Source organism: Colossoma macropomum, unplaced genomic scaffold (genome assembly GCF_904425465.1).
Source record: "Colossoma macropomum unplaced genomic scaffold, Colossoma_macropomum, whole genome shotgun sequence".
NCBI lineage: Eukaryota > Metazoa > Chordata > Actinopteri > Characiformes > Serrasalmidae > Colossoma > Colossoma macropomum.
The window spans coordinates 40494741-40519883 of record NW_023494784.1 but is presented as its reverse complement, the minus strand read 5'-3'; the positions used below and the strand labels follow the sequence as shown (position 1 = coordinate 40519883).

At 40.8% G+C, this 25143-nt stretch overlaps 1 protein-coding gene across 1 annotated transcript in view; it reads right to left on the bottom strand.

The window, feature by feature from the left end:
* The window catches only part of arhgap20 (Rho GTPase activating protein 20), a 24349-nt gene extending 1358 nt beyond the window's left edge, over positions 1-22991 (bottom strand). The window contains exons 1-14 of the mRNA XM_036574395.1: positions 22919-22991; positions 19081-19169; positions 17706-17876; positions 15276-15425; positions 13763-13804; positions 13078-13162; positions 12904-12981; positions 10060-10126; positions 9678-9836; positions 8553-8731; positions 7105-7269; positions 6670-6788; positions 4888-5068; positions 1707-1828 (exon numbers count right to left, since the gene is read on the bottom strand). Of these exons, the coding sequence (XP_036430288.1) occupies positions 1707-1828; positions 4888-5068; positions 6670-6788; positions 7105-7269; positions 8553-8731; positions 9678-9836; positions 10060-10126; positions 12904-12981; positions 13078-13162; positions 13763-13804; positions 15276-15425; positions 17706-17876; positions 19081-19169; positions 22919-22969 (1658 nt within the window). The 5' untranslated portion in view covers positions 22970-22991. The remainder of the gene's footprint in view (positions 1-1706; positions 1829-4887; positions 5069-6669; positions 6789-7104; positions 7270-8552; positions 8732-9677; positions 9837-10059; positions 10127-12903; positions 12982-13077; positions 13163-13762; positions 13805-15275; positions 15426-17705; positions 17877-19080; positions 19170-22918) is intronic.
* Positions 22992-25143: the final 2152 nt, after the last annotated feature.

Sequence of the window (25143 nt, the reverse complement as noted above, 5' to 3'; positions counted from 1 at the left end):
CTTCACATCACCAGTTATGCTGCTACATTTAATCTCATTAAACTGGTCCTGACTGGTGCAAAAGGCTCCTTTGTGGTGAACATTTTTAGCCACGTAGTAGCTATTATATCAGTTTAAAAGGTTAAAAGTTATAAAAGTATAAATGTTTAGAATCGCTTTAATAATTAATAATTGCTATAAGGATAATAACTTATACAGTGTAGAATGAAATGTTGTAAACTAGACACCAAAACAAAAACTGATGTTTATTCACAATATATAGGAATTTTTTGGGCATTATTCTGGACATTAAGTCTTCAGCTGTGCAACCATATAGACTTCATCGCTGTATTTTGCGCTTCATAATGCATCACACAGTTTTAATAGGAGACAGACAGACAGGTGGGCAAGTCTACCACCCGCACACTCTGATTACACAGCCATTCTGTTGAAATATGATTGTGTATCTTGCCATTGTCAGACTGAAATAAGCATGGACTTCCCTGAAAAAGATGGCGTCTAAAAAAGCAGTGTAAGTTGCTCCAAAATATCTATATATCTTTCATTGTTTCACAGATGTGTGAAATAGGCACTAATACCTTCCCATACCACGATAAACCCTGGCCTTTGAACTTTGAATCTGTATGGTTCTTTACTTCTTTGGACCGGAGAACACAATATCTATTATTTCCATGAACAATCTCAAGGGCTGACTCATCAGACCACAATACACATTACTACTGCGCATCTGTGCACTTCAGCTGAGCTTGAGCCCAGAGAAGTCGGCAGCGTTTTTGGACGTTGTTGATATATGGCTTCCACTGTGTCTAGTACAGTCTTAACTTCCATTTGTGAATGTGGATGAACAGTGCTTGTATTCGTGAGCCCACGTGATCATCTCCATCACAGAAGCATGCCAGTTTTTAATACAGTGCCATCTTAGGGGTGGAAGGTCGTGGGCATTCAATTGTGGTTTTTGGTCTTGCTTTTTATGCACAGAGATTTTTCCGGATTCCCTGAATCTTTTGATGATTGTATGCAGAGCGTGAAATTCTTGCAAGATGCTCATTGAGGAGCCTCAATCCATCCTTGCTCATAAAGGACTAGGTCTTTCCGGGATGCTCCTTCTATATGACTGTATCACCAATTTTAAAATGTTTTCTGAACATTAAACAACGTTCTTAGTCTGAAACTGCTCTGTTGCCACTTTTTTGAGATGTGCTACAAACATCAATTTTAGAATGAGTGTAAAATTAAGTTGGTAAGGTAAAACATTACATATCTCATCATTTTCTGGAGAGCTCTCATTCAAGGGGACAATTTAGCCCTCAAAGTATGGCAAAATGGCTCTTTTTTTAAAATGTGCACCAAATGTTTTGTTTTATGAACAATGTGAGCAATTTTTGCCTTGTTTATTAGATTTTTTTTCCTTAAACTGGGGTACCTGTGTCCAATGTTATACTTTCCAGATATGTTCTTTACTGTGTAAGCCCTTATATGAAAGCGCATAGTTATTGAGGTTAGCATAGCTTTACGTTATAAGCTCTTTAGTTTTAAGATTAGGATTACTTTACCTTAGCTCTTTACTTCGCCTCTGTGTTCTTTTTACTTAAGTCAAATAAAGCTCTTGTCGACCTCACTCTACTTTCTCTGGTTTCCACTTCAATTACCTCTTCATGACAGCTAGTTATACTGGCTGCACTATGAACTGAACTATTGTTTGTGAGTTATTGTAGTTACCAGATCTGCGGTTCCTCCTGCTGTCCAGAGAAAGGTCAATAAGAGATGTGATGTCATCCCCAAACACAGAATGGCAGTTGTCAATCAAGAAGCGAACAAGGTCGCAAACCTGTCAGTAGGTCAGAAGCTCATAAAAACCACAGGATCTTTGATGCAATGGTTTTCATTCTAGTATCTAGGTTCTGTATCATACAGTCAATAATCATGAACAATAATTTCAACACAAAGAAATCAAAATGATGGCATATGGTAATTGATGGTATGATACAGGTGTGGCAGATATTAAAGATTAGGTTTAAAAAAAATGGAATATTCTCCACCAATTTTTCAAATGTTCTGCATAATTAAATGGTTAAGAAAGTCATTCAGAGTCGTTTGGTGTGAAACGCTCCATTCTAGATTAACTTATTCAGCAATAAGTGTTCACAGTGGTGGTGATGGGAACCAGACATCTGAAGAGTTTAACGCCTAAACATTGCATATATATGTGTGTGTGTGTATATATATATATATATATATATATATATATATATATATATATATATATATATATATATATAATTTAATACAACTTAATATTTTATATATGCTCTAAAAATCGCACTCTGGCAATCACAAGGGTGGGAAGTACGGGGTCCTAAGCATTTTTATTTCCGGCTGTGTGTCCTAGTTGCACATTGATCCTATTTACACAATAGTGCTACTCTTTACACTTAGCATTGCACTAGATGCACTTTTTGTTACCAGTTATGAATGCCATTACGTAGAAATGTTTAACACAAAACTTCACTTTTTAATTTACTTCAAATCTCACAAGAGCCATTGGGGTCCACAAATTTATTTGTTTGTTTGTTTTTAAGGAATACAGCCATTTTAATATGCATTTTCCAGCTGCCGAAATGCCTTTCACTAATGAGCTTTTACAAGCTTTTACTAAAAAGCTGTATCAGCATCAGATCTTCACCCACGCTCAAATCTGATCTGCTTCCCCACCAACACCAAAACATGTATCCATTTACTATAAAGCCATAACTTAACATAAAATAATATTTGGTCACATTAGGTGACAAAGAGTGACAACATTTAAGCCTTCAGAGGAGCAAAGACTGAAAGCTGGTAAGTTCTGTATTAATCATTTGTTGTTAGCTCTCTGCTGAACTGATCAATCTACCCTAATGAGCAAAAAAAACACAGTCCAATTTCAGAAAATATGGAATATAGACCATTTAAGAAGAGTTATCAGTAACCAGCAGTGCTGCCAGTCTTACAGAGGCATAGCCAAGGGGTGGCCAGAAGTGGCCAGCACCACCCTAACATTAAGTATGGCCACGTTTCTAAGAAACTGAGACCGTCAGCCATCATCAGTAAAGCAGTCAGCAGAAAAAGGTTGTTCAACCCACCCTGAGTGAATTGTTATGCTGTTATGTGATGCTCTTGCTCTCATCGTTTTATTTGAGAATTGTCTTGTTATTGACCGTGTTTAGTTAACTGATCACATCATTGATTTGTCTTTCCATTTTCCTTCACATTTCATTAGTCGGGGTCGTTTGGCATGTGTTTAGTTAAGGTTTTTCTGTACTGTTGCTAGGATGCCCGTCCAGGCCCGTCTACTCTACAACACACAGACTGTGACTGACTAGCGCTCTTCTTCACCTGCATTCAAATAAACTGCCGTTGGCAGTTCAGAGTGCTTTTAATCAGTAAAGCTGCAGTAAGGCTGGAGAAACTTTCTGAGCATTCAGATAAATTGGTAGGCCAAAGTTAACGTGCAAGAAATGACAAGTGTGGCGTGAGAGTGTGAGATTACACAGTCTCAGGGCCAATGCAGGGTTGGCAGCCTTGAGTCGGTCATATTTGTGGACATTGTGGATAAATTTCTTGTGTGCCTTATTGTGCGTCACACCTGTGGGGGACCATGAACACTGTGACCATGATGTGGGGGGGGGGTAGCTAACATAACACTAAGCTAACCTATCATTTCATTCCTACAGTGAAGGTGGACTGCATGAACAAAGCCTATCACTTATAGTACGATGCTGATAGACACTTATAGTACGTAATAAACCTTTACAACAAGCAGCGTTAACAAATTTGGAAAGGCTGAAATAACTGACTTCCTAGGAGTTTTGTCTGGGATTTGGAGCAGCGGTTGAGCAGTTACTTCGTGTGAGGAAGAGGAACCAAGTAGCTGACATACACATAAATCTGACATATACATCTGATTGGTACTACTGGCAGATCTGACATCACCTGCACCAAATAAAGTCTCACCCAACTCAAATCAAACTGAAGAAAACAAAAGAAAAAAGTCATTTAAAAAAAGTAATTAAGATCTCTCAGATTTTTCATCTAATGATATAAAATGATATAAATGACAGTGATGATATGACGATACAATATAAAACAATGATATAAAAAAAATTATCCCTTCTCTGGCAGTTCATTAGGAAAACATTACAAAACTATAGACAATAGTTAGAACAAAATCATGAAAGTGAGTAGATGATCTTTAAATCCACTCATGGCAGAGAGATAGCTGCAGTGTAATGTGCCAGAAGGTTTCAGATGTTCGCGGTTAAAAGGAGAAAAAGGGGCTTTACTGTTAGAATCACAATCCAGGTTTGTGGTCAATAAACAGGTGTAGGTCAGTTCCAATACTTCGCAACTACACTATGCTAAAGCCCGGGATTAAACCGTCATGGTCATATGACAGACAAGACAGGTGAATCAAGTTAGTATTCTGGTGAAGGAGAGCGCTGATTAGAGTGTGAGGAAAGTTCAGGAGTCACTTGGGTCATGTGATCTCCCAGAGGATTCTGGGAGACGGAGTCCGAGTGTGTCTCAGAGCCGGAGGGATGCGTGACATGCAGGGCTTACTGAGTCAAAGAAAACCTCAGAACTGTTATGTGCAAAAACACAAGAGGACATTAGGTCACTGACACTTCTGATAGCAAATAAAATATCTATTTTAATGTTATGGCTGTATTAGACATTACGACTCCCGGTTCCCATCAGCACCACTGTAAAGAAATCAGAGCTAGTAAGTTTCTCTATGCATCATTTCACTTCAAACCGCTTTGAATGACTTTCTTTCCATCTCAACGAATGAACTAAGCAGAAAAAACCTCCTGCCATTAAGAACAACTTCTCAAGACTCAGCAGGTCTACCTTCTTGGTGTCCTCTTGCAGAGTGAGCAAAGAGCTGCTCCACAGCAGACTCGGGGCGATGCACACAGCCAGGTTAGAAGAGTTCATCTGGTTGTGGTCAGCGCGGCTCTGGACGCAGTGAAGCATTGCTATCACGTGTTTCAGCAACAGACAGTGCTCCTCAGGTAAGAGCTGGATCAGCCTGAGAATAGATAAACAGTCAGGCTTTATGAAGAAAACCCAGCCTTTAAATAATGGGGAGTTGGAAGGAGGGTTGTGGATACAGATAGCAGTGACCAACTGTGAGTATTAGAGCTAAGCCTTTTCAATTCAAGCCATAAATGTCAAAACTCGACCAAAACAACAGGAAATAAACCACCTCTACAACAATGCTAATTTCTGCTAGTGTCCCTAGTAGTTTGTTAGCACTAAGCTAATGTTGTATAGCTAAAGCCTATGATTTATAGGCTCACCCTGCACGAAAATGACCGGTCCAACTGACATGCTGTGACATGGATGCTCACGCTACACGTTAAACGTTAAAGCTCTGTTTGTGACAAAGCAAAAGTACTGAGAAACTGAGCTACAACAGCTTTGCTAACTTGTGCCACACTAAAACCACTGAAACTAAAACCAGGTGTCGATGTCCATGCCAGTCTCGCTACAGCCTATTTCACAAAGATGGTTTTAAAAATCATTCGATTAACCCCTTAAATGGCTATGGCCCAAAGTTTTATTACACATTTCTATAACCTAAGAATAGCTCAACAACATCTGTAGCTGGGAGTCCAAGAGAACACAATTGGCCTCGCTTTCTCTGGCTGGGTAGGGTAGCCCTTTCTGTCCCCTCATCACTCCGCCATGCTAGCCAGCGCAGCGTTTGTTAGCTGATGTAACAGAACTAGCAGTTAGCATTCACCTTCAAGCACGTTCAGCAGTTCGAAAAAATGGTGTGGCTGGCTTCACATGACTTAGAGGAAGCTTGTGTTTGCCGTCACCCTCCTAGCGCTGGTGGTATGGTGTGATTGAGGGAGTCCTAACTACTGGGTGGAATTGGAAATGACTAAATTGGGAAGAAAATTGGAAAAAGTAATAATAAAAGAATAGCTCAGTTTGCATTGAAGTCTCTGTAGTTATTGAATAATAAGCCTTAGTATGCACTAAGCCTGGGATTTTAAGGGGTTAACATTCATTTCAATCAGTCAAACAGAGCAAAATGGGCATATACTTCCTCTGGCACCAACTTTTTTGCCTCTGTTTTGTTAGCCTACATGTGTTTCCCAGAATTGGGGCAGTGGTTGAGTTTGTGTGTGTGGTTTGCCCATGACTTCAAGAAATCAGTTTGTGTGATCTGCTCTTACTGCAAAGCAAGCGATGAACATTTCTGACGTTAGAAATCTATCCAGTGGTCCAACTTCTCAGTCCGAGCTCATTTGGACAGCTAATCTGGCATCTCTTCCCTCCTCACATCGGCAAATAACTGCCGATCAAACTGAAATTCAGCCCAATGCTAAAATTCAGTCAGCTCTGACTAAATAGGGCCTAAAAATAGCCTATAATCGCACAGTGTATGCCTGGCTTAACAGATCTGGACAGATGGAGAGACACCCTCCCCTATGGCTAGAATGTAATCCGAACATTGGGCAAACTTTACTGTGAATATACTCCGGGCACTTTTACAGCAAATGTCTTGAGTAATACCCTAAAAGGCCCATATTCTACAATTCCCTAATATATTATTTTTTCCCCCTGAAATTTGTTTGCATGTTGGTGCAGTTGAGAAAGGACGCTTTCAGAGCTCACCTCTGCACTTCCTGTACACTGCTCTCGTTTCCTCTTTCTGCATTGCACTCCACTGCTTTGAGCCACTGGTCATAGAGATCTTCACACAGCAGACTGCCTGGAATATTCCGCAGGAACTCCTAGTAAACAAATGCACAGTGAGTTAAGGATCAGACTGTCATCAGAGAATCTGGTAGGTTTTATCGCTCAATGTGGCCAAGAACCACCTGCTTTGACAAGAAGAGGCAATGTGACTGATAGTCAAAACCACTAATCACAAATTACTGTTTTGGTGTGACGGCCGAAATGGTCCTACAACAAAAACACATCCGCATAAAACAAAGTGAGAAATGCCTGCCAGCAAACATATGGGGATAAATCATCTACTAGATACTAAATGCTTCTAACAAAATATGAGAATAGCTTTCAAAGACAGGATTCAAAAGCACTGTGTACCTTAAAAACAGCAGCAGTCACAAATACAGATTCTTCGCTCAGGCAGTGGTTGTTGTTACCGGAGTCCAGTTTCATTCTTAATTCCCGGCAAGCCTTGACCCCAGCAGAGCGCCGGAATATTCCACAGGTTGCAGCCCCCTCGATACACAAATACAGCAGCATATCCTGGAATACAGACAGTAGTTTATTACCAATGAGATATGCAGAGGGTGGGCGATGGGTAACATTGTGACACATGGAGACGTTCTGATGATACATCATATGTACCAGCTGTATTTATGTCACTTCCAATCAAAACGGCCACTACATAGAAGTTATCTCTGAAGAGATTAGATATAAGATAATCCACTTGTGCAAGGTAGGAGAAAGTCCAAGGAAATTACGTGAAAAAAACAGGAATTTCTAAAACTGGAGTTCAAAAACCCCTAACAACCATGCAAGACCTGGCAGACCACCAAAACTGTCAGATAAACAGCACTTTCATTTCTGAGAGAGAGGAGAAAATCAAGCTGCTTCAGATCTGAAAACATCCACAGGTGTTTCTGTCCATCCTTCCACTGTGAGAAGACGACTCAGCGCTATGGGTCTGAAAGGATGTGTGGCTGTTCAAGAAGCTCTTACTGAGAAAAGGAAATAGACACATCAAACAAAGAAGCTGCTGGTGTTCTCAGAACAATGGACTGACCACCCCAGAGTCCAGACCTCAACATCAATGAATGTGTTTGGGATTACTTGGATCGTTATAAGCAGGAAGTTCAACCAACTTCTAAGACTGAACTTTGGAAGTGTGGAAAAACATCCCTGCAGATTTCTTTGAAAAACTGAAGGTGAGTCTTCTGAAAAGAATGGAAGCTGTAATAAAGATGAAGAGTAGCCACGACAAATACTGAAAATTGTAATATTTTATTTAGTTATTGCTTCTGTGTAATTTCTGTTAAATACCCTCCAATCGTCCACTTCATTAACTACACCTCATTGTCCATTTTATCAGCTCCACTTTCTATATAGGTGCACTTTGTAGTTCTACAGTTACAGACTGTAGTCCATCTGTTTCTCTGAATACTTTGCTATCCTGTTGTTCAGTGGTCAGGACCCCCCACAGGACCTCCACAGAGCAGGTATTATTTGGGTGGTGGATCATTCTCAGCACTGCAGTAACACTGATGTGGTGGTGGTGTGTTAGTGTGTGTTGTGCTGGTCTGAGTGGATCAGACACAGCAGTGCTGCTGCAGTTCTTAAACACATCAGTGTCACTGCTGGACTGAGAATAGTCCACCAACCAAAAATATCCAGCCGACAACGTCGTGTAGGCAGCGTCCTGTGACCACTAATGAAGAACTAGAGGATGACCAACACAAACTGTGCAGCAGCAGATGAGCTATCGTCTCTGATAAATAATAATAGAGCAAAAAACTGATGTACAAAGTCATATTTATGTTGCTCCTCACCTTGACGGGTGGAGGAAGGGTGTGGTCAACGATTACATCACTGAGTGGCCGTCCAAACAGACATCCAGGAGCGAAGTCAGGAGGGGTTGATGATTGTAGTTGGCTGTCCAGGTCTGTGGTGGAGCTTCGTCTGAATGGCCAAGTAAACAGTGGCACCTTTCTCTTAATCCTGGGTTCATCTGAGAGAAGGAAAAAAGAGAGAGAGATCAAGCAGTGAAGAGAATGAGGAGCAGTCACACACACTACCTTTACTTGTCATATAATAACATTTGTTATTTTAAATATAATAATGACTTACAACTAGAAACTATACTTTGTTAGCCTCCTTTTACCCTGTTCTTCAGTGGTCAGGACCCCCATGGACCCTCACAGAGCGGGTACTATTTGGGTGGTGGATCATTCTCAGCCCTGCAGTAACACTGACGTGGTGGTGGTGTGTTAGTGTGTGTTGCGCTGATCTGAGTGGATCAGACACAGCAGTGCTTCTGGAGTTTTTAAACACCTCAGTGTCACTGCTGGACTGAGAATAGTCCACCAACCAAAATATCCAATATAATACTGTCCTGTGGGCAGCGTCCTGTGACCACTGATGAAGGACTAGGGGATGACCAACACAAACTGTGCAGCAGCAGATGAGCTATCGTCTCTGACTTTACATCTACAAGGTGGACTGACAAGGTAGGAGTGTCTAATAGAGTGGACAGTGAGTGGACTCTGTGAAAAACTCTGCTGTGTCTGATCCACTCGTACCAGCACAACACACACTAACACACCACCACATCAGTGTTACTGCAGTGCTAGGAATGATCCACTACCCAAATAGTACCACCCTGCTCTGTGAGGGTCCATGGGGGTCCTGACCACTGAAGAACAGGGTGAAAGGGGGCTAACAAAGTATGCAGAGAAACAGATGGACTACAGTCTGTAACTGCAGAACTACAAAGTGAACCTATATAGTAAGTGGAGCTGATAAAATGGACAATGAGCGTAGAAACAAACAAAGGTCATAATGTTATGCCTGATCGGTGTGTGTATATATATATATATATATATATATATATGTATATATATATATATATATATATATATACACACACACCAATCATATATATTTTGTGGTGTCACCTGTTACAGTGTGGTTGCAGTTCATTCTACAAGGCCTCAGGATGAACTGACAGCGTGTATCATCAGACAACAGCGCCACCTGGTGGTGAGGAAGCGTCTCTCCGTCTTGCTGCAGCGCCCGTAAGTGGTTCATCTTTATACTGTATGGGAACTCATGACCTAAAGGGGGTCAAATTTCAAATGTCTTACACAAATTTCCCCAAATATTTTGAACCTTACAATGATCTTTAGCTAGTGTTATATGTACTGAAATAGGGTTAAATGCATTATATTCCACTTAATGTTTCTAATTACACTATTTATTACACTATTTATACCATTTATATTGAATTATACTGAATATTTGGTGGAGTATAACTTGTAGTGACTTTGTCGTCCTCACCAATCAGAGGGTACGGAGCCTCATCCTTACTGGAGCTCACCCACAACTGATAGTCCTTCACGGTTCCCTGAATGTGGGCACATAAGGTGAAATCATCAACACTTGTACAACATTTCTGTGCGGTTCCAACCTCTCTTTATCCTTTATAGTTGTTTTTTGCTACTGTGCCTTTAAATATATGGAAATAACCTCTGTTCTAATTGGCTGTATTCAAAAAGCAGTCCGGCCTGAAACACTTCTTATAACTTCAATGTGAATGAGCAGCTAAACTGCCATAGGCTGAACAGGCAGATATGTAAATGTGTTGATTTTTGTGACATCACAAAAGCAATTCATTCGAAAACGGGCTGTTTTACGGCTTAAAGAGACACCAGGCCAGCCTAGGTTTTAAAACTCTTTATGATGATGCAGCTTGAAGGTGAGAGTAACTTCAAAAAAGAGAGAAACTATTTCGGGGTGGATTCTCGGGGGGCCATACAGGAAGCCATTCCCACCTTCTGATACGTCAGTAGAAAGGTATTTTTCTAGTCCGGCTGCAAATGTATATATATGCTGCGTTCCAAAGCCAAGGCTGCATTTCTCGGCCGCTATGTCATAGAAGGCCGTTCCAAAGTGAAGCATCCTTCGTATACAGCCTAGAAATGCAGCCTACGTTCTGAGTGGTTTTGAGGACGCGACAGATGTATCCTTCTAGACTTCCGGTTACCCACAGTTCTCTGCGCACGAACGACGTGAAGAAAAAAAAACACCATGAAAATGGTGGAAAACAAAGCCATTGGAGCAGCTTGTTTTAAAATGTAAGTTGGTCACATTCTTGAATTTGTCTTCATTACGTTATAAAGTGTATAATGAAGAATTTGTCCATATATTGTGTATCATCCACATATCGTATGCCATCCATACATCAGATACTTAAAAGTATTTGTATATATGTAGTTTATCATACTACATAAGAACATTGCGACTAACACAATGCAACTCTATGCTCCATTTTCTCTCACCAGTTCCCTCACAAGTTTCGCGCTGCAATTGCAAGAGATGGGACCTTTCTGGTGACGTCACCACGCAGCCTCGTTAGGACTGTTCCATTTGTGTGACCTAGGGGTGGGAATCTTTAGGCACCTCACGATTCGATTCGATTACGATTCAGAGGCTGCGATGCGATTATAAAACGATTATCGATGCATCTCGATGCATCTTTTTTCTCTACACAGGATTTCTATCTTCCTACTGTCTGAGGACTTGGTAGTTTTAAAGCAAAGTATTTGTAATGATCCATAATGTAAATGCATTACGGATCATTACAAATACTTTGCTTTAAATATCTAAAATATCTTTTATTAATAAATCAAATGGAAGTGATGTGGCAAGTGAACTAGAAGGCTCTCATTCAGAGACGCTGCTGCCACTCATCTGCGATAAAATGCGCTGTTACCCTGAAATAAGATCCAGTGGTAACAGGTGTCCACGTAGTACGTTACAGTACGTTTTTTAGTGATTTTATAACTTTGGTTTTGGTCTCGTTGTAGAGAGTGTGGGTCACATAGGACCGAAAAAACAGAGAACATTGGACTGAAAAAACAGAGATTAAGACGAACATTTGGAGGACTTATTCGCATTTATAAGCAGCGCGGTTGGTTAAATCTGCAACGAGAGACTGTATTTCTCTAAAAAGTCGCGAAAATGAACTCGCTTCTCTTTCGAATTTTCCCGTTCCACCTTAAATGGTACAGCAGTTACATTCGGCGCCTAAGGCAGAACTTAAGGTGGAATGGGAAAATTAGAACGAGAAGCTGGCGAATGAGAAGCGACTTCAGCCTCGTAAAACAGCCGGACGCTGAGACATTTTACAAGAAACTCTTCTAGTTTTGAGGAAAGGTTTTCTGGCGGAGATGGGAGGAAAGCGGCTAAAGCTTAAAGTAGAGCGAAGTAAATCTGCGCTCTCGTTTATATTGTTTAGCCCATACTAGGACATTAACACATACTGAGACATAGTGGACATTAAATGTTGTGGCTCCTAAGGTGGTTTGACTTTGTTGAAAGGACAAAATGGCTCTTCTCATCATTTGTGTTGTGACTCCTGACCTAACCTGGCTTTAATGCAGAGGGAGCCGGTCGGATTTCTCGCTCATCCAGTTGTTTTGTTGTTATGTGCCACCACAGACTGTCCGGGCGCTGCACTTTCCCACTTCCAGTTCCGCCTTTTGCGTTCCGTCAACATTACGCCATAAATTAAATATTTAGAAAATCGATTTTTGACGTTTTTTAATCGATTCAGAATCGTTCACGTCCGCGTCGCGATGCATCTAAGAATCGAGTTTTTCCCGCACCCCTAGTGTGACCAATAAGCTACTAAGGAGGAGTCTTCATAGGACAGTCCTACCGAGAACCCGCACTACCTTGGCTGCAGCCTAGACCCTGGAATGCAGCTATGGACAATATACACTATTGAGTTCTTCATTTATTTCACTTCCAGTCAAAACGGCCATTAAGTACAGGGCAAAAAGCAGAAAAGAAGCAGAAAACATTTACAAGATTTTAGTTTTCAGTATTTAATGTGTCCACTCTTCACCTTTATTACAGCTTCTTTTCAGGAGACTCGTTTTCAGTTTTTCAGAGAAATCTGCAGGGATATTTTTCCACATATTTTCCGAAGTTCAGTCTTAGAAGTTGGTTTAGCATTTTCTGCATCTCACAATCCAAATAATCCCAAACACTTTAGGTGATATTGAGCGGAAATCAAATAAATGAAAGGCAGTCTCTGACTTTTGCACAGCATTGTAGTACGTCAAACTTTTTTCCTAAAAAAATTAAGGAGAATTCAGTTTCCAGTGATATACTTACCTGCAGTCCAAACTGCTGGAGCGCTGTGTTGATAACGTCAGAGGTGCAGTCCGTATTTCTGACAGAGAGAGCTTTTGTCTAACAATTAGAAAAGTACATTTACACACTCATATCACCAATACAGACACACTGTATTCAGAAAAATGCACATAAGACATAAAATCTCCGCCTTACGTAGGCACAGTTCCCAGTATCCTTCACATATATCTTGAGTGGGATGACTTTTGGGTCATCATGCTCTTTCTCCTCTTGTATACAGCTGGATTGAGAGGATTGAGGGAGAAAATGTGGAAAAACAAGTAGAAAGAAGAAGTGACAGAAAGAAACGTTAGAGGAATTTGGTTTCTTTCTATGTTTCTGTGGTTTCTTTGAACACTGTATGTCCAAAAGTCTCCAACAGCCCTTCTAAAAGTACATTCAGCTACTTTATGGTGCACCTATTGCTGACACATGAACTTAAGATCACCTTGCCCAATGCCAGGTGTCAGCTTTAAAGCCCCCAGTATTGGGCTGTGAATCAGTGAAACTGTGTTCTCTGGGGTGATAGAACTGATCATCCAACATCAGTACCTGACCTCACTAATGCTCTTGTGGCTGAATGCAATCAAATCCTCACAGAAATGTTGTTCCAGTATACAGCCTACCCAGAAGAGTAGAGGCTGTTACTGCAGCAAAGCAGAACAAACTCCCTATTAATACCCTTCATTTCAGAAGAAACGTTGGATGAGCAGGTGTCTACAAACTTTTGGACAAATAGGGTTGGTTTCCTGAACATGATTCAAGCTTAGTCTTGGACTAAGCTGCAGTGCCAATCTGAGTCTGACTAACTGGCCCATAGTGCCGTATGAGACTTCATTACCTTTCAAGTAGGGAGAGCCACCTCTCTTTCTGGTAAGCCGTGCTAGAGAGAGAGAAAATAGAGAAACCCCATATCAAACAATCACAAATACATATTCGTCCCATTATTAGTGCAGTTGTGGGTTACACTTTGTTTGGATAGCCCAAAAAAGATGCTTTGTAGATGCTTAAAGGGGAATTCCACTGACTTTTTTTAATTTCTGTGTGATTTGATTATTGAGACATAAACAAACTCATTCAGAGTGGTTTGATACGAAATGCTTCATTGTAGAGAAACAATGTAGTGGTGGTGATGGGAACCAGACATCTGAAGCGTCCACTGACTCTAAAAGCTCCTTCACAGAAAGTTGTCACATGAAGTAGTATTGAATACACTGCCTGCTGCCTGAGACATGGTTTTATGATAGTTTTGAGAAGGTTTTGGCCTAAAATGTATTTTTAAACTCACACTTCATGGTGAAGAGGTACATGCAGGGAGTTGTAAGCAGAGTAGTATCCAATGAAAACATATTTTTTCTGATTTACCAGTATTTAATCATTATCAACATTGCATATAAAAACTTAAAAGACACACAGATTCACTGGTGATGCGGGATAGTAAATAAAATGGCTATCTTCGGGTTGTAGACATCTGCTTCCTATCACCACTATTAAATACATTTCTTTATAATATACAGTCTCACAGCAAGCCACTCTAAATGACCTTGTTTACACCTCAATGACTGAATTCTGCAGTGATATTTTAGAAAATTGGTGGAATTCCCCTTCAACTTGCCTTTAACTTGCGTTTCTAAATTTCTATCAAATCCACCTTTATTTTACCTAACACTCACTCTAACTCTACTCTTAGCCTCCACTTAGAACCGAATTTTAACCCTAACCTTGGTGTTAATCCTAATCCTAACCCTAACACTAATGATAACCACCAGATAATTTGAACATCTGTAGAGCAGCGGCCATCAAAATACAGTGGGACCCCAGCATGTCAGTATTAAAGGGCCAATATCATGCAGAACTAAACGTTCCTCACTTTTCTATGACATACTATGCAAACTTCAACACACGTGCTGTTTACTCATCCATCCATACACTAAGCTGCAAAAACAGGCTGTTTTTGCAATCACTGTATTTGTGATGTCATGAACGTCAACACATTTACATAAAACCGCCTATTCAGCCTGCAGCTTACAGCCATTTAGCCATGTCTATTTAGTCTACAGCAGTTTAGCCCAGCCCACTTAAGCTGAATATATAATGAGTGTTTCAGCTCAGACTGCTTTTTGAATTAGGCCCAATAAAGCATAGTACGTTTACATGTATCAGTCTTAAAAGCACATTAATAAAAACAGGGATAAAGAGAGGTCATGTAAAACGTATTATGACTGTTTGGGTATATAAAAACACAGAAAAATATCATACAAGAAAAATGTAGCATATGTGCCCTTTAATATAATTTATATTATCAAACCTTTAATCCACCTCCACCTGTCATATGTGTTGATGTTGACATGTACCTGAAAGTAGCCACACAGTTGTATGTGGGCCAGCCGATGACAAAGCTCGTGTCTGGACTGGTGGTGCTCTCACACACCTCGTCCAGGCAGCTGGCCGTCCACATCTCACACACACGCACACACGCCTTCTGCTTGACCTGAGAACAGGACCTGAAAGAACACAGGAACAGTGTCAAACACACACACATATAAAAACATAGAATATGACACAGTGTTTATCCAGAGCATTCAAGACATCCGGCATAAACACAACAGTACTGCACAGAGATATTAACATCATGTTAATGAGCCTGAGGCTACTCCTGAGAAAAAGGTCACGTGAGGGTTTTAATACATCATTACTGTAAAATACAAGTCACACAAATTTGTGCACCCCTGTCAAATTACATGTGAAAATAAGTTAACACATCCTTCACAGAGAACACACTTAAATATGGCATTTTCTGATAATTATAGTTTTCTATTTATATTTTTCAGTTTAACATTGAGTGTGTTTACATGCACTCAATAATCTGATCATAATCAGATTTCTGCAGTTATCTGATTAGTTAAATTGTCATGTAAACAGCATACTCCAATTTCTTAGATCAGAGTAATGTCTAGAAATCCAATTAAGAAATATGATAAAGAGAGCTGAATTTTAGCTCAGTAATCAGTGCATGTAGACTCTTACTCTGATTTCTTTCGGATTCCTCAGTCTGAGCATGTGTGAAAACAGCAAGCAGCGTTGCCGCGAGATGCAGCAAAACACTTTTGGAGCGACGCTGAAACCGATTACATTCTCTTCTGACTATCTTGGTGCAATGTAAAAAGTGTGTGGCATGAAGTTTGAGTTTACATTACGTCGCGTCTTTTTCAGTGAGTTTATTGGCTGGTTGCAAAGCAGATATCCGATTACTGCCCGACTCATGTAGACCCGGAGTTTCCCCATTATCTGATTACTCAAGTGCATGTACATGCGATGATCAGATTACTGACAAAATCGGATTTTCTGCAGTTATTGGATTATTAAATGCACGGAATGCATTCACTTTAGGAAAGAATCAGATATTAAAATGTGCCAAAACCTTTGCACAGGCCCTCTCCAATATGTGCAACTCTGAAAATAAACAGTGGTTGTGCATTAAAATGTGCAGAAGTGTGTTCTGTGTAGAGGATGCATTTGTTTATTTTCACTTAGAAAATCAACAAAATGTGAAAAAAAAAACAATTGACCAGTGGCGCACAAACGTTTGCATACGACTGTATACTCAAATGCTTTTGAGTTTTCATCTGACCAAATGTCCTCGTTCAACTCTTCGAATTCATACAAAATATGGTTGCGTTGTCATATTATCACCCTTTTAGTCTACAGCACTTTAGCTCCGCCCATTCCCACTAAAGTGATGTGGAGTGTTGTTACTGCAGGCAAACTCCCTAATAACACCCATGTTTTTAGAAGACATGCTGGATGAGCAGGTGTTGAAAAACTTTTCAACATGTAGTGCCGGCTTCCAGGACATGGACTAAGCCTAACACTGGAAATTCTTTTTAAATCTTGGATTAGTCATAATCTGTTTCGGGGGAAACTACCACATGGTGTACAAATGCCTGTCCATTCAGTCGATGGCAATTTATCGCCCGCCTATTCACATTAAAGTGATGTACAGTGTTGTTCCTGCGGACAGTCTGCAGCAGAGATATTGAATGGAAGATATGAGGAAAATGATGAAACATTGTGCTGTTCCTGGCTGTCAGGAAGCAAGTGGATTACTGCAGCCTTCTAAAGCATCCACATATCTCAAACATAAATGAAAACAACAGTTTGTTCTGTACATTTCAGCCTGGAATGCTATGGAAAGAGGCTCAATACAGGGCAGCTGACCAGGACATAGATTGTTTATACATAATCGTATGCAAAAGTTTGGGCACCCCTGGTTAATTTGCATGTTTTGTTAAAGTGAAAAGAAGTAAGATACTCTACAGAGAACGCACTTCCGCACATTTTAATAAACAAGCATTTATTCGCTCAATTTCAAATAATGGAAAAAAATTACATAAAATGTGGCTGTGCAAAAGTTTAGGCACCTTTAATAATTCATATTTTTTTATGTTAAACTCTTGAAATGGTGCAAAAAAGTGCCATACTTGAGTTTGTTCCCTGTAGAAGATGAACTGATTTTTACAAAATGAGTAATTCGGCCAGGGATGTTCAAACTTTCGCAGGCAATCCTACATCAATCTTAAAGGGATAGTAATAAAAAGTTTATGTGTAAGGAATAAAAAGAGGTTGGAAAATGGCAATATAAAAATAAATTATGAATTATGTTTTTTGTACAAACAAATTTTATAAGCAGACAAAATCTGGGCTCTTTAAAATAAAGTTGTCATCTTTAACTCTATTGCCATTTGCCCGGTTTCCCACACCTCCCTCAATCTCTCTCTGCTTACTTGGCCTTGCCGATGATGAAGACATCGCTGAAGAGGAAGAGGTAGCGCTCCTGAGTCTGAAGCCCCGCCTGCAGCCGCGCGACGCCATGACAAACCAGCGTCCGCCTGGGGCCCAGCAGGGACTGCACCAGGTCACAGGAGGCGGGGCTAACGTCAGACACACACTCACTGCTACACACACACACATGCATGCATAAATACACACAGACATGCGGTCAGACTTTTTCCCGTAAATACTCGCATAATGAACCAAAGAATTCCTCCACTGGTTTTAAATCAGTCCAGCGCTGTGACGCGTCTCCTCTCACACAATTCACTGATTAATTAGTTCCTGTGTTAAACCTAACAAAACCCAGACCCCACAAACACACAGTCTTTGTCTGTTTCTCCCTCACAGATGGATGCACAAGCATTGTGCATACACACAGACGTGCACAGAGACCCCCACCCACCCACCCACCCTGAATCATGAACAGTGAGCTGAAATGTTTCTCATTTACATGATAAAAATTGGTTTAAAGTTAAAAGTTTAGCATTTACACACATACATTAAAACACTTACATTCAGGGAACTGTTCATAGAAAAATTTAACTATTTAAAGGGGAATTACACCACATTTTCTAAATTTCAGTACAGTTAAATCATTAGGATATAAATATTTTTTTCCAGAGCATTTTGGTGTGAAATGCTCCATTTTACAGAAACCTCCTAATTAGGAATTGTTCACAGTGACGGTGAAAGGAAGAAGAGTAGAACATGTAGTGCCATATATAAAAATACTGTAATAATAATACAAATAATAACAGTAATAATAATAAGCAACTACAATAATAAACAACTACAATGACTTTTATTCCTATTTTATAAACTGCAATGCACTATATCAAATTAAACAGGTCTAATTATGCTCACTTTGTAATGAAATACATAGTGAGGGCTCTGTAAGTACTGATGACATCAACAATACGCTCAAAAAAAACATACTGTGAGATAATTTAACATGATAACACTAAAAAATTAGATACATCATTTTTTTAGATATACATGATACATCTATCTATGTCTTTACATATATATATATATATATATATATATATATATATATATATATAAAAAATATATTTTTTGTGTTATTGTGGCACAAACTGAAAATGCCTACTGCTCTTTACATTTCATGATTGCTCTAAATTACTTGGAAAAAAGTCTAGTTACATAGACTTTAAATGCATTCAATAGTACAGCTAAACATCCAATATCTCAGTATACAATGTAAAATAAATGCATAGCAAGACGGCAATAATAGCTCAAGACTTCTAAGGTCTATGAGTGAAAGCCTTTTTATCTGTCGTACTGGAAAAGAAAAGGTCATCATACCTGGCAGTGCTGGCCTTTGTCCTGCTCAGTGCTTTACTGACAATGAGTGAGGGAGCAGACAGCCTGCGCTGAAAGCAGGGCTTCACTTTCTACAGAGAGAGAGAGAGAGAGAGAGAGAGAGAGAGAGAGAGAGAGAGAGAAAGAGTAATTTACTGGGCCCTGCCATTAAACTTCAAAAAAACAAATGTAATGATATTTCAAAACGGTCCAGATCAAGGATCTCAGGGAAAACAACATTCCTTTAGGTTAGGTATGAATAATACTGAATATTCAAACTGTTATAATTATTTAAGTATAAATATAATATAGCATAATCAGTTCTTCTGGAAATTTTAACCTGGCAGTGAATGAACTGAGAGACTAGGCTCACATGGCTTTCTGTGCCATAAAACAACAAACTCCGTTGGAAATTCCAATCAGAATTTGTTAAAAACATTTCCATCAGTCACTGAACCAGTTGCCGTTTATGGTAGTGAAGTGTGGGGCCTGCATACTAATCAGGAATTTAACGAACGGGACAAACGTTCAAATGAGCCGCTGCATGCAGAGCTGTGTAAAATTATTTAAAGGTGCACAAGAATGACAAAAACAATGTATGCAGGGCAGAATTAGGCCGATTTCCATTAGTTATAAAAATACTACAAAGGCCAGTCCAACTGTGGACACATTAACAACACAGTGACCCCCATTCATATCATTAAAAAGCTCTGCAGTACCAAAACAACAGTCCCTTCACTCAGCTGACCCTGAGGCACAGTGCTACACCTACACACACTAACGCCCTACTACCACCCCACTAACACACACTAACACCCCACTGACACTCACTAACACTCTCTAACACACCACTACCACCCCACTAACACTCACTAACACACCTCTACCACCCCACTAACACTCACTAACACTCACTACCACCCCACTAACACACACTAACACTCACTAACACACCACTACCACCCCACTAACACACACTAACACCCCACTAACACTCACTAACACACCACTAACACACTAACACTCACTAACACACCACTACCACCCCACTAACACACACTAACACCCCACTGACACTCACTAATACACCACTACCACCCCACTAACACTCACTAACACACCACTAATACACTAACACTCACTAACACACCACTACCACCCCACTAATACTCACTAACACTCACTAACACACACTAACACTCACTAACACACCTCTACCACCCCACTAACACTCACTAACACTCACTACCACCCCACTAACACACACTAACACTCACTAACACACCACTACCACCCCACTAACACACACTAACACCCCACTAACACTCACTAACACACCACTAACACACTAACACTCACTAACACACCACTACCACCCCACTAACACACACTAACACCCCACTGACACTCACTAACACACCACTACCACCCCACTAACACTCACTAACACACCACTAATACACTAACACTCACTAACACACCACTACCACCCCACTAACACTCACTAACACTCACTAACACACACTAACACTCACTAACACACCACTACCACCCCACTAACACTCACTAACACTCACTACCACCCCACTAACACTCACTAACACACCACTACCACCCCACTAACACCCCACTAACACTCACTACCACCCCACTAACACTCACTAACACACCACTACCACCCCACTAACACACACTAACACTCACTAACACACCACTACCACCCCACTAACACACTCTAACACTCACTAACACACACTAACACTCACTAACACATACTTCAACCCCACTAACACACACTAACACACACTACCACCCCACTAACACTCACTAACACACCACTACCACCCCACTAACACACACTAACACTCACTAACACACACTAACACTCACTAACACATACTACAACCCCACTAACACACACTAACACCCCACTAACACACTCTAACACACACTAACACATACTACAACCCCACCAACACACACCAACACCTTACTAATACTCACTAACACACCACTACCACCCCACTAACACACACTAACACCCCACTAACACTCACCAACACTCACTAACACACCACTACCACCCCACTAACACACACTAACACCCCACTAACACTCACCAACACACCACTACCACCCCACTAACACACACTAACACCCCACTAACACTCACCAACACTCACTAACACACCACTACCACCCCACTAACACTCACTAACACACCACTAACACACCACTAACACCCCACTAACACAAACTAACACTCACTAACACAAACTAACACCCCACTAACACTCTAACACTCACTAACACACAATAACATTCACTAACACACACTAACACATACTACAACCTAACACTCACCAATACCTTACTAACACACACTAACACCCCACTAACACTCACTAACTCTCATTAACACACACTCCAACACACTAACACACCACTACCACCCCACTAACACACACTAACACACCACTACCACCCCATTAACACACACTAACACCCCACTACCTCCCCACTAACACACCACTACCACCCCACTAACACACACTAACACACACTAACAACCCACTAATAACCCACTAACACTCACTAGCACACACTAACACACACTAACACCCCACTAACACACCACTACCTCCCCACTAACACTCACTAACAACCCACTAACACCCCACTAACACTCACTAACACACACTAACACACCACTAACACACTCTAACACTCACTAACACACTCTAACACTCACTAACAACCCACTAACACCCACTAACACTCACTAACAACCCACTAACACCCCACTAACACTCACTAACACACACTAACACTCACTAACACACTCTAACACTCACTAACAACCCACTAACACCCCACTAACACTCACTAACACACACTAACACCCCACTAACACCCCACTAACACTCACTAACAACCCACTAACACCCACTAACACTCACTAACAACCCACTAACACCCCACTAACACTCACTAACACACACTAACACCCCACTAACACCCCACTAACACTCACTAACAACCCACTAACACCCACTAACACTCACTAACAACGCACTAACACCCCACTAACACTCACTAACACACACTAACACCCCACTAACACACTCTAACACTCACTAACACATACTAACACCCCACTAACACTCACTAACAACCCACTAACACCCCACTAACACACTCTAACACTCACCAACACCCCACTAACACACACTAAAACTCCTTCTCTAAGTCTTTAAGTCTTTAAAAAAGCTCTGGCCATAGAAGTGTTAAGATTTGCCATGACAATAAAGCAAACCTTAAATTGAACTAACCTGAAATAAGAGAGAGAGAAACAGAGAAAGAGACAAAGAGAGAGAGAGTGACAGAGAAATAGAGACAAAGAGAGAGAGAGAGAGAGAGAGAGAGAGAGAGAGAGAGAAAGAGAGACAGAGAGAGAGAGAGAGAGAGAGAGAGAGAGAGAGATAAAGAGAGAGATATGGACAGATAATGACGGAAAGAGATAGAGAGACATATTTACAAACTTTAGCTCTAACAAGGAGAGAGAGAAAGTGAAAGAGAGACAGAGGAGGGAACACAGCTGTCTCTCTACACAGTCTGACATCCCTTCTAATGAGGTCCACCTTAAACTGTGCAGCAGTTACTTTCTGGCGCTGACCATTTAAGGTGGAACATTATTATTATTCGTCAAAGAGAAGCCAAACTCCTTGATATGAGAAGAGGAAACGCGGGTGTCAAGCTGGACGTATGAGGTCCTAAAACTGACTGAGTTCTCTAAACCTCGCTATCGCGCCGCTGTCATTAGTCACAGACTCTGCAGTACCGTTAGCTCCGCCCGCCGGTCACCGCTGACCGGCTCTCCGAAGACCTTCATCTCACGCGCCCCTCACACCGTGTGGCTGATAAACGGGTCCTGATGCGAAGCTGCAGTGCGGAGAGGTCCATCTCTGTGTCCAGCCTGAGCTTCACTGAAGCAGCAGCCGCTCAGCAGAGCTCTTTCAGTGAGGAACCTGGAGGAGGAGCCGGCGTGACTGTAATACCGCACAGCGCCTCTAGAGGGCGGAGCTAAACCTCCCCCTCCCCAAACCGCTTACATACACTAAAAGGGGAATTCCACCGATTTTTCAAAATTTCTGCACAATTCAATCGTTGAGATGTAAAGAGTTTTTTTTAAAGCGGTTTTATTCGAAATGCTTCTTTCTAAAGAAACAATCAGTCGACTTTCTTTACAGTGGTGGTGATAGGAACCAGGGGTCACAATGTCTACAACACAAATATAGCCATTTTATTTACTACCCAAAACAGCCAGTGAACCTACAGATGTCTTCTGAGTTTTCATATGTATTGTTGATCATGGAAATATGACAATAAATCTGGCAATAAATCCTTTTGTTTAATAGAAGTACAACTGTGTTATTTGTATTTATCTTTTTTCGTTTGTTTGTTTTTTACAACTAAAGGCAGCTTACTAACTTAATGGTATCCCTTGATTGTACAGCACTTTAACCTGTTGCGTGTATGAAACGTAAATAAAGCACATTATTATTATTATTATTATTATTATTATTATTATTACTACTACTACTACTACTACTACTACTAGTGATGTTTCATTTTATCATGTGGTATCTGGTGCTGGCATTCAATTGAATTCATGCATCCTACATATCATACTTCTGCTCTAATTTATGTTGCCAAAATAGAAGTTGAGAAAGATCAGTGCAGGGGAACCCAGCTTTGGTTCTGAAAGGCCTCAGTGCAGCACAGTTTGGCATGAACGAATGTGGCCCTAACCCCAGTGTGCACTGTCCGGACGCCATGGTAGATTTGGTTGAAAAGGTTAATATTTGCATAGCCTAAAAGGTCACACACAAACAGATGCATGTTCAACTCAACACCCACATGAATGTGAACATGGCCTTTGCTGACTCTGACATCACAGTGAGCTGCCATCACTACAGACTTTAAGATAATGATAATTCTTTCATTGATTAATTCATCAGTTGTTTAATTGACATCCTCATCAGCTAAACCAAACCGTTTTAGGTTTACTGACTGATAACCTGAAATGGCAGGCACCCGGACCCCCGGACCCCTATGATGGCCGTGAGAGCCGGCAGACTTGTGTGCCGTCCCCCTCTCACTCGTGATTCTCTTCTCTTTGACCTCTCTTGGAGTTCAGGCCCCGCCTTCCTGCCGGCTCTCGCGGCCGTCAACAGTGCACGGGGGACGGACGCATGCCATACCTGACTACACAATGACCGACTACAACCTGACTCACAGACTGACTTCTTCCTGACTATTTGAATACAACCTGATGGACTGATTACACCCTGACTGATAGCCTGACCATAAACCGACTGACCGACGAGTGACCGCATCCTGGCTGAAAGACTGACTACACCACGACTGACGGACTACACCATGACTGACGGACTACACCCTGAGTGACCACATCCTGGCTGAGAGACTGACTACTGACTATTGACTACACTTATTTCCATGGTTACACTACACCCATGTCTGTGGTTATGGAACACTCAATTCTATAGTTAAGCTGTATGAACTTCCATGGTTACACTACAACAATTTTCATGATTATATTTCACTCACTTCCATAATTATGTTTCCACAGTTACACCACACCCATTTCTATATTTATGCTACACCCATTTCCATGGTTACTCTACAAACACTTCCATGGTTATACTTCAGCTATTTCCATGGTTATGCAACTCCCATTTCAATCGTTACGCTAGATTAATTTCCATGGTTACTCTATAGACATTTCCATGGTTACACTACACCCAGTTCTATAATTACACTACACCCATTTCCATGGATACTCTACAGATACTTCTGTGGTTATGCTTCAGCTATTTCCATGGTTATGCTACTCCCATTTCAACCGTTATGCTACACTAATTTCCATGGTTACTCTACAGACATTTCCATGGTTACACTACACCCAGTTCTATAGTTACGCTACACCCATTTCCATGGTTATGCTACTCCTATTTCCATCATCGTGCTACACTCATTTCCATG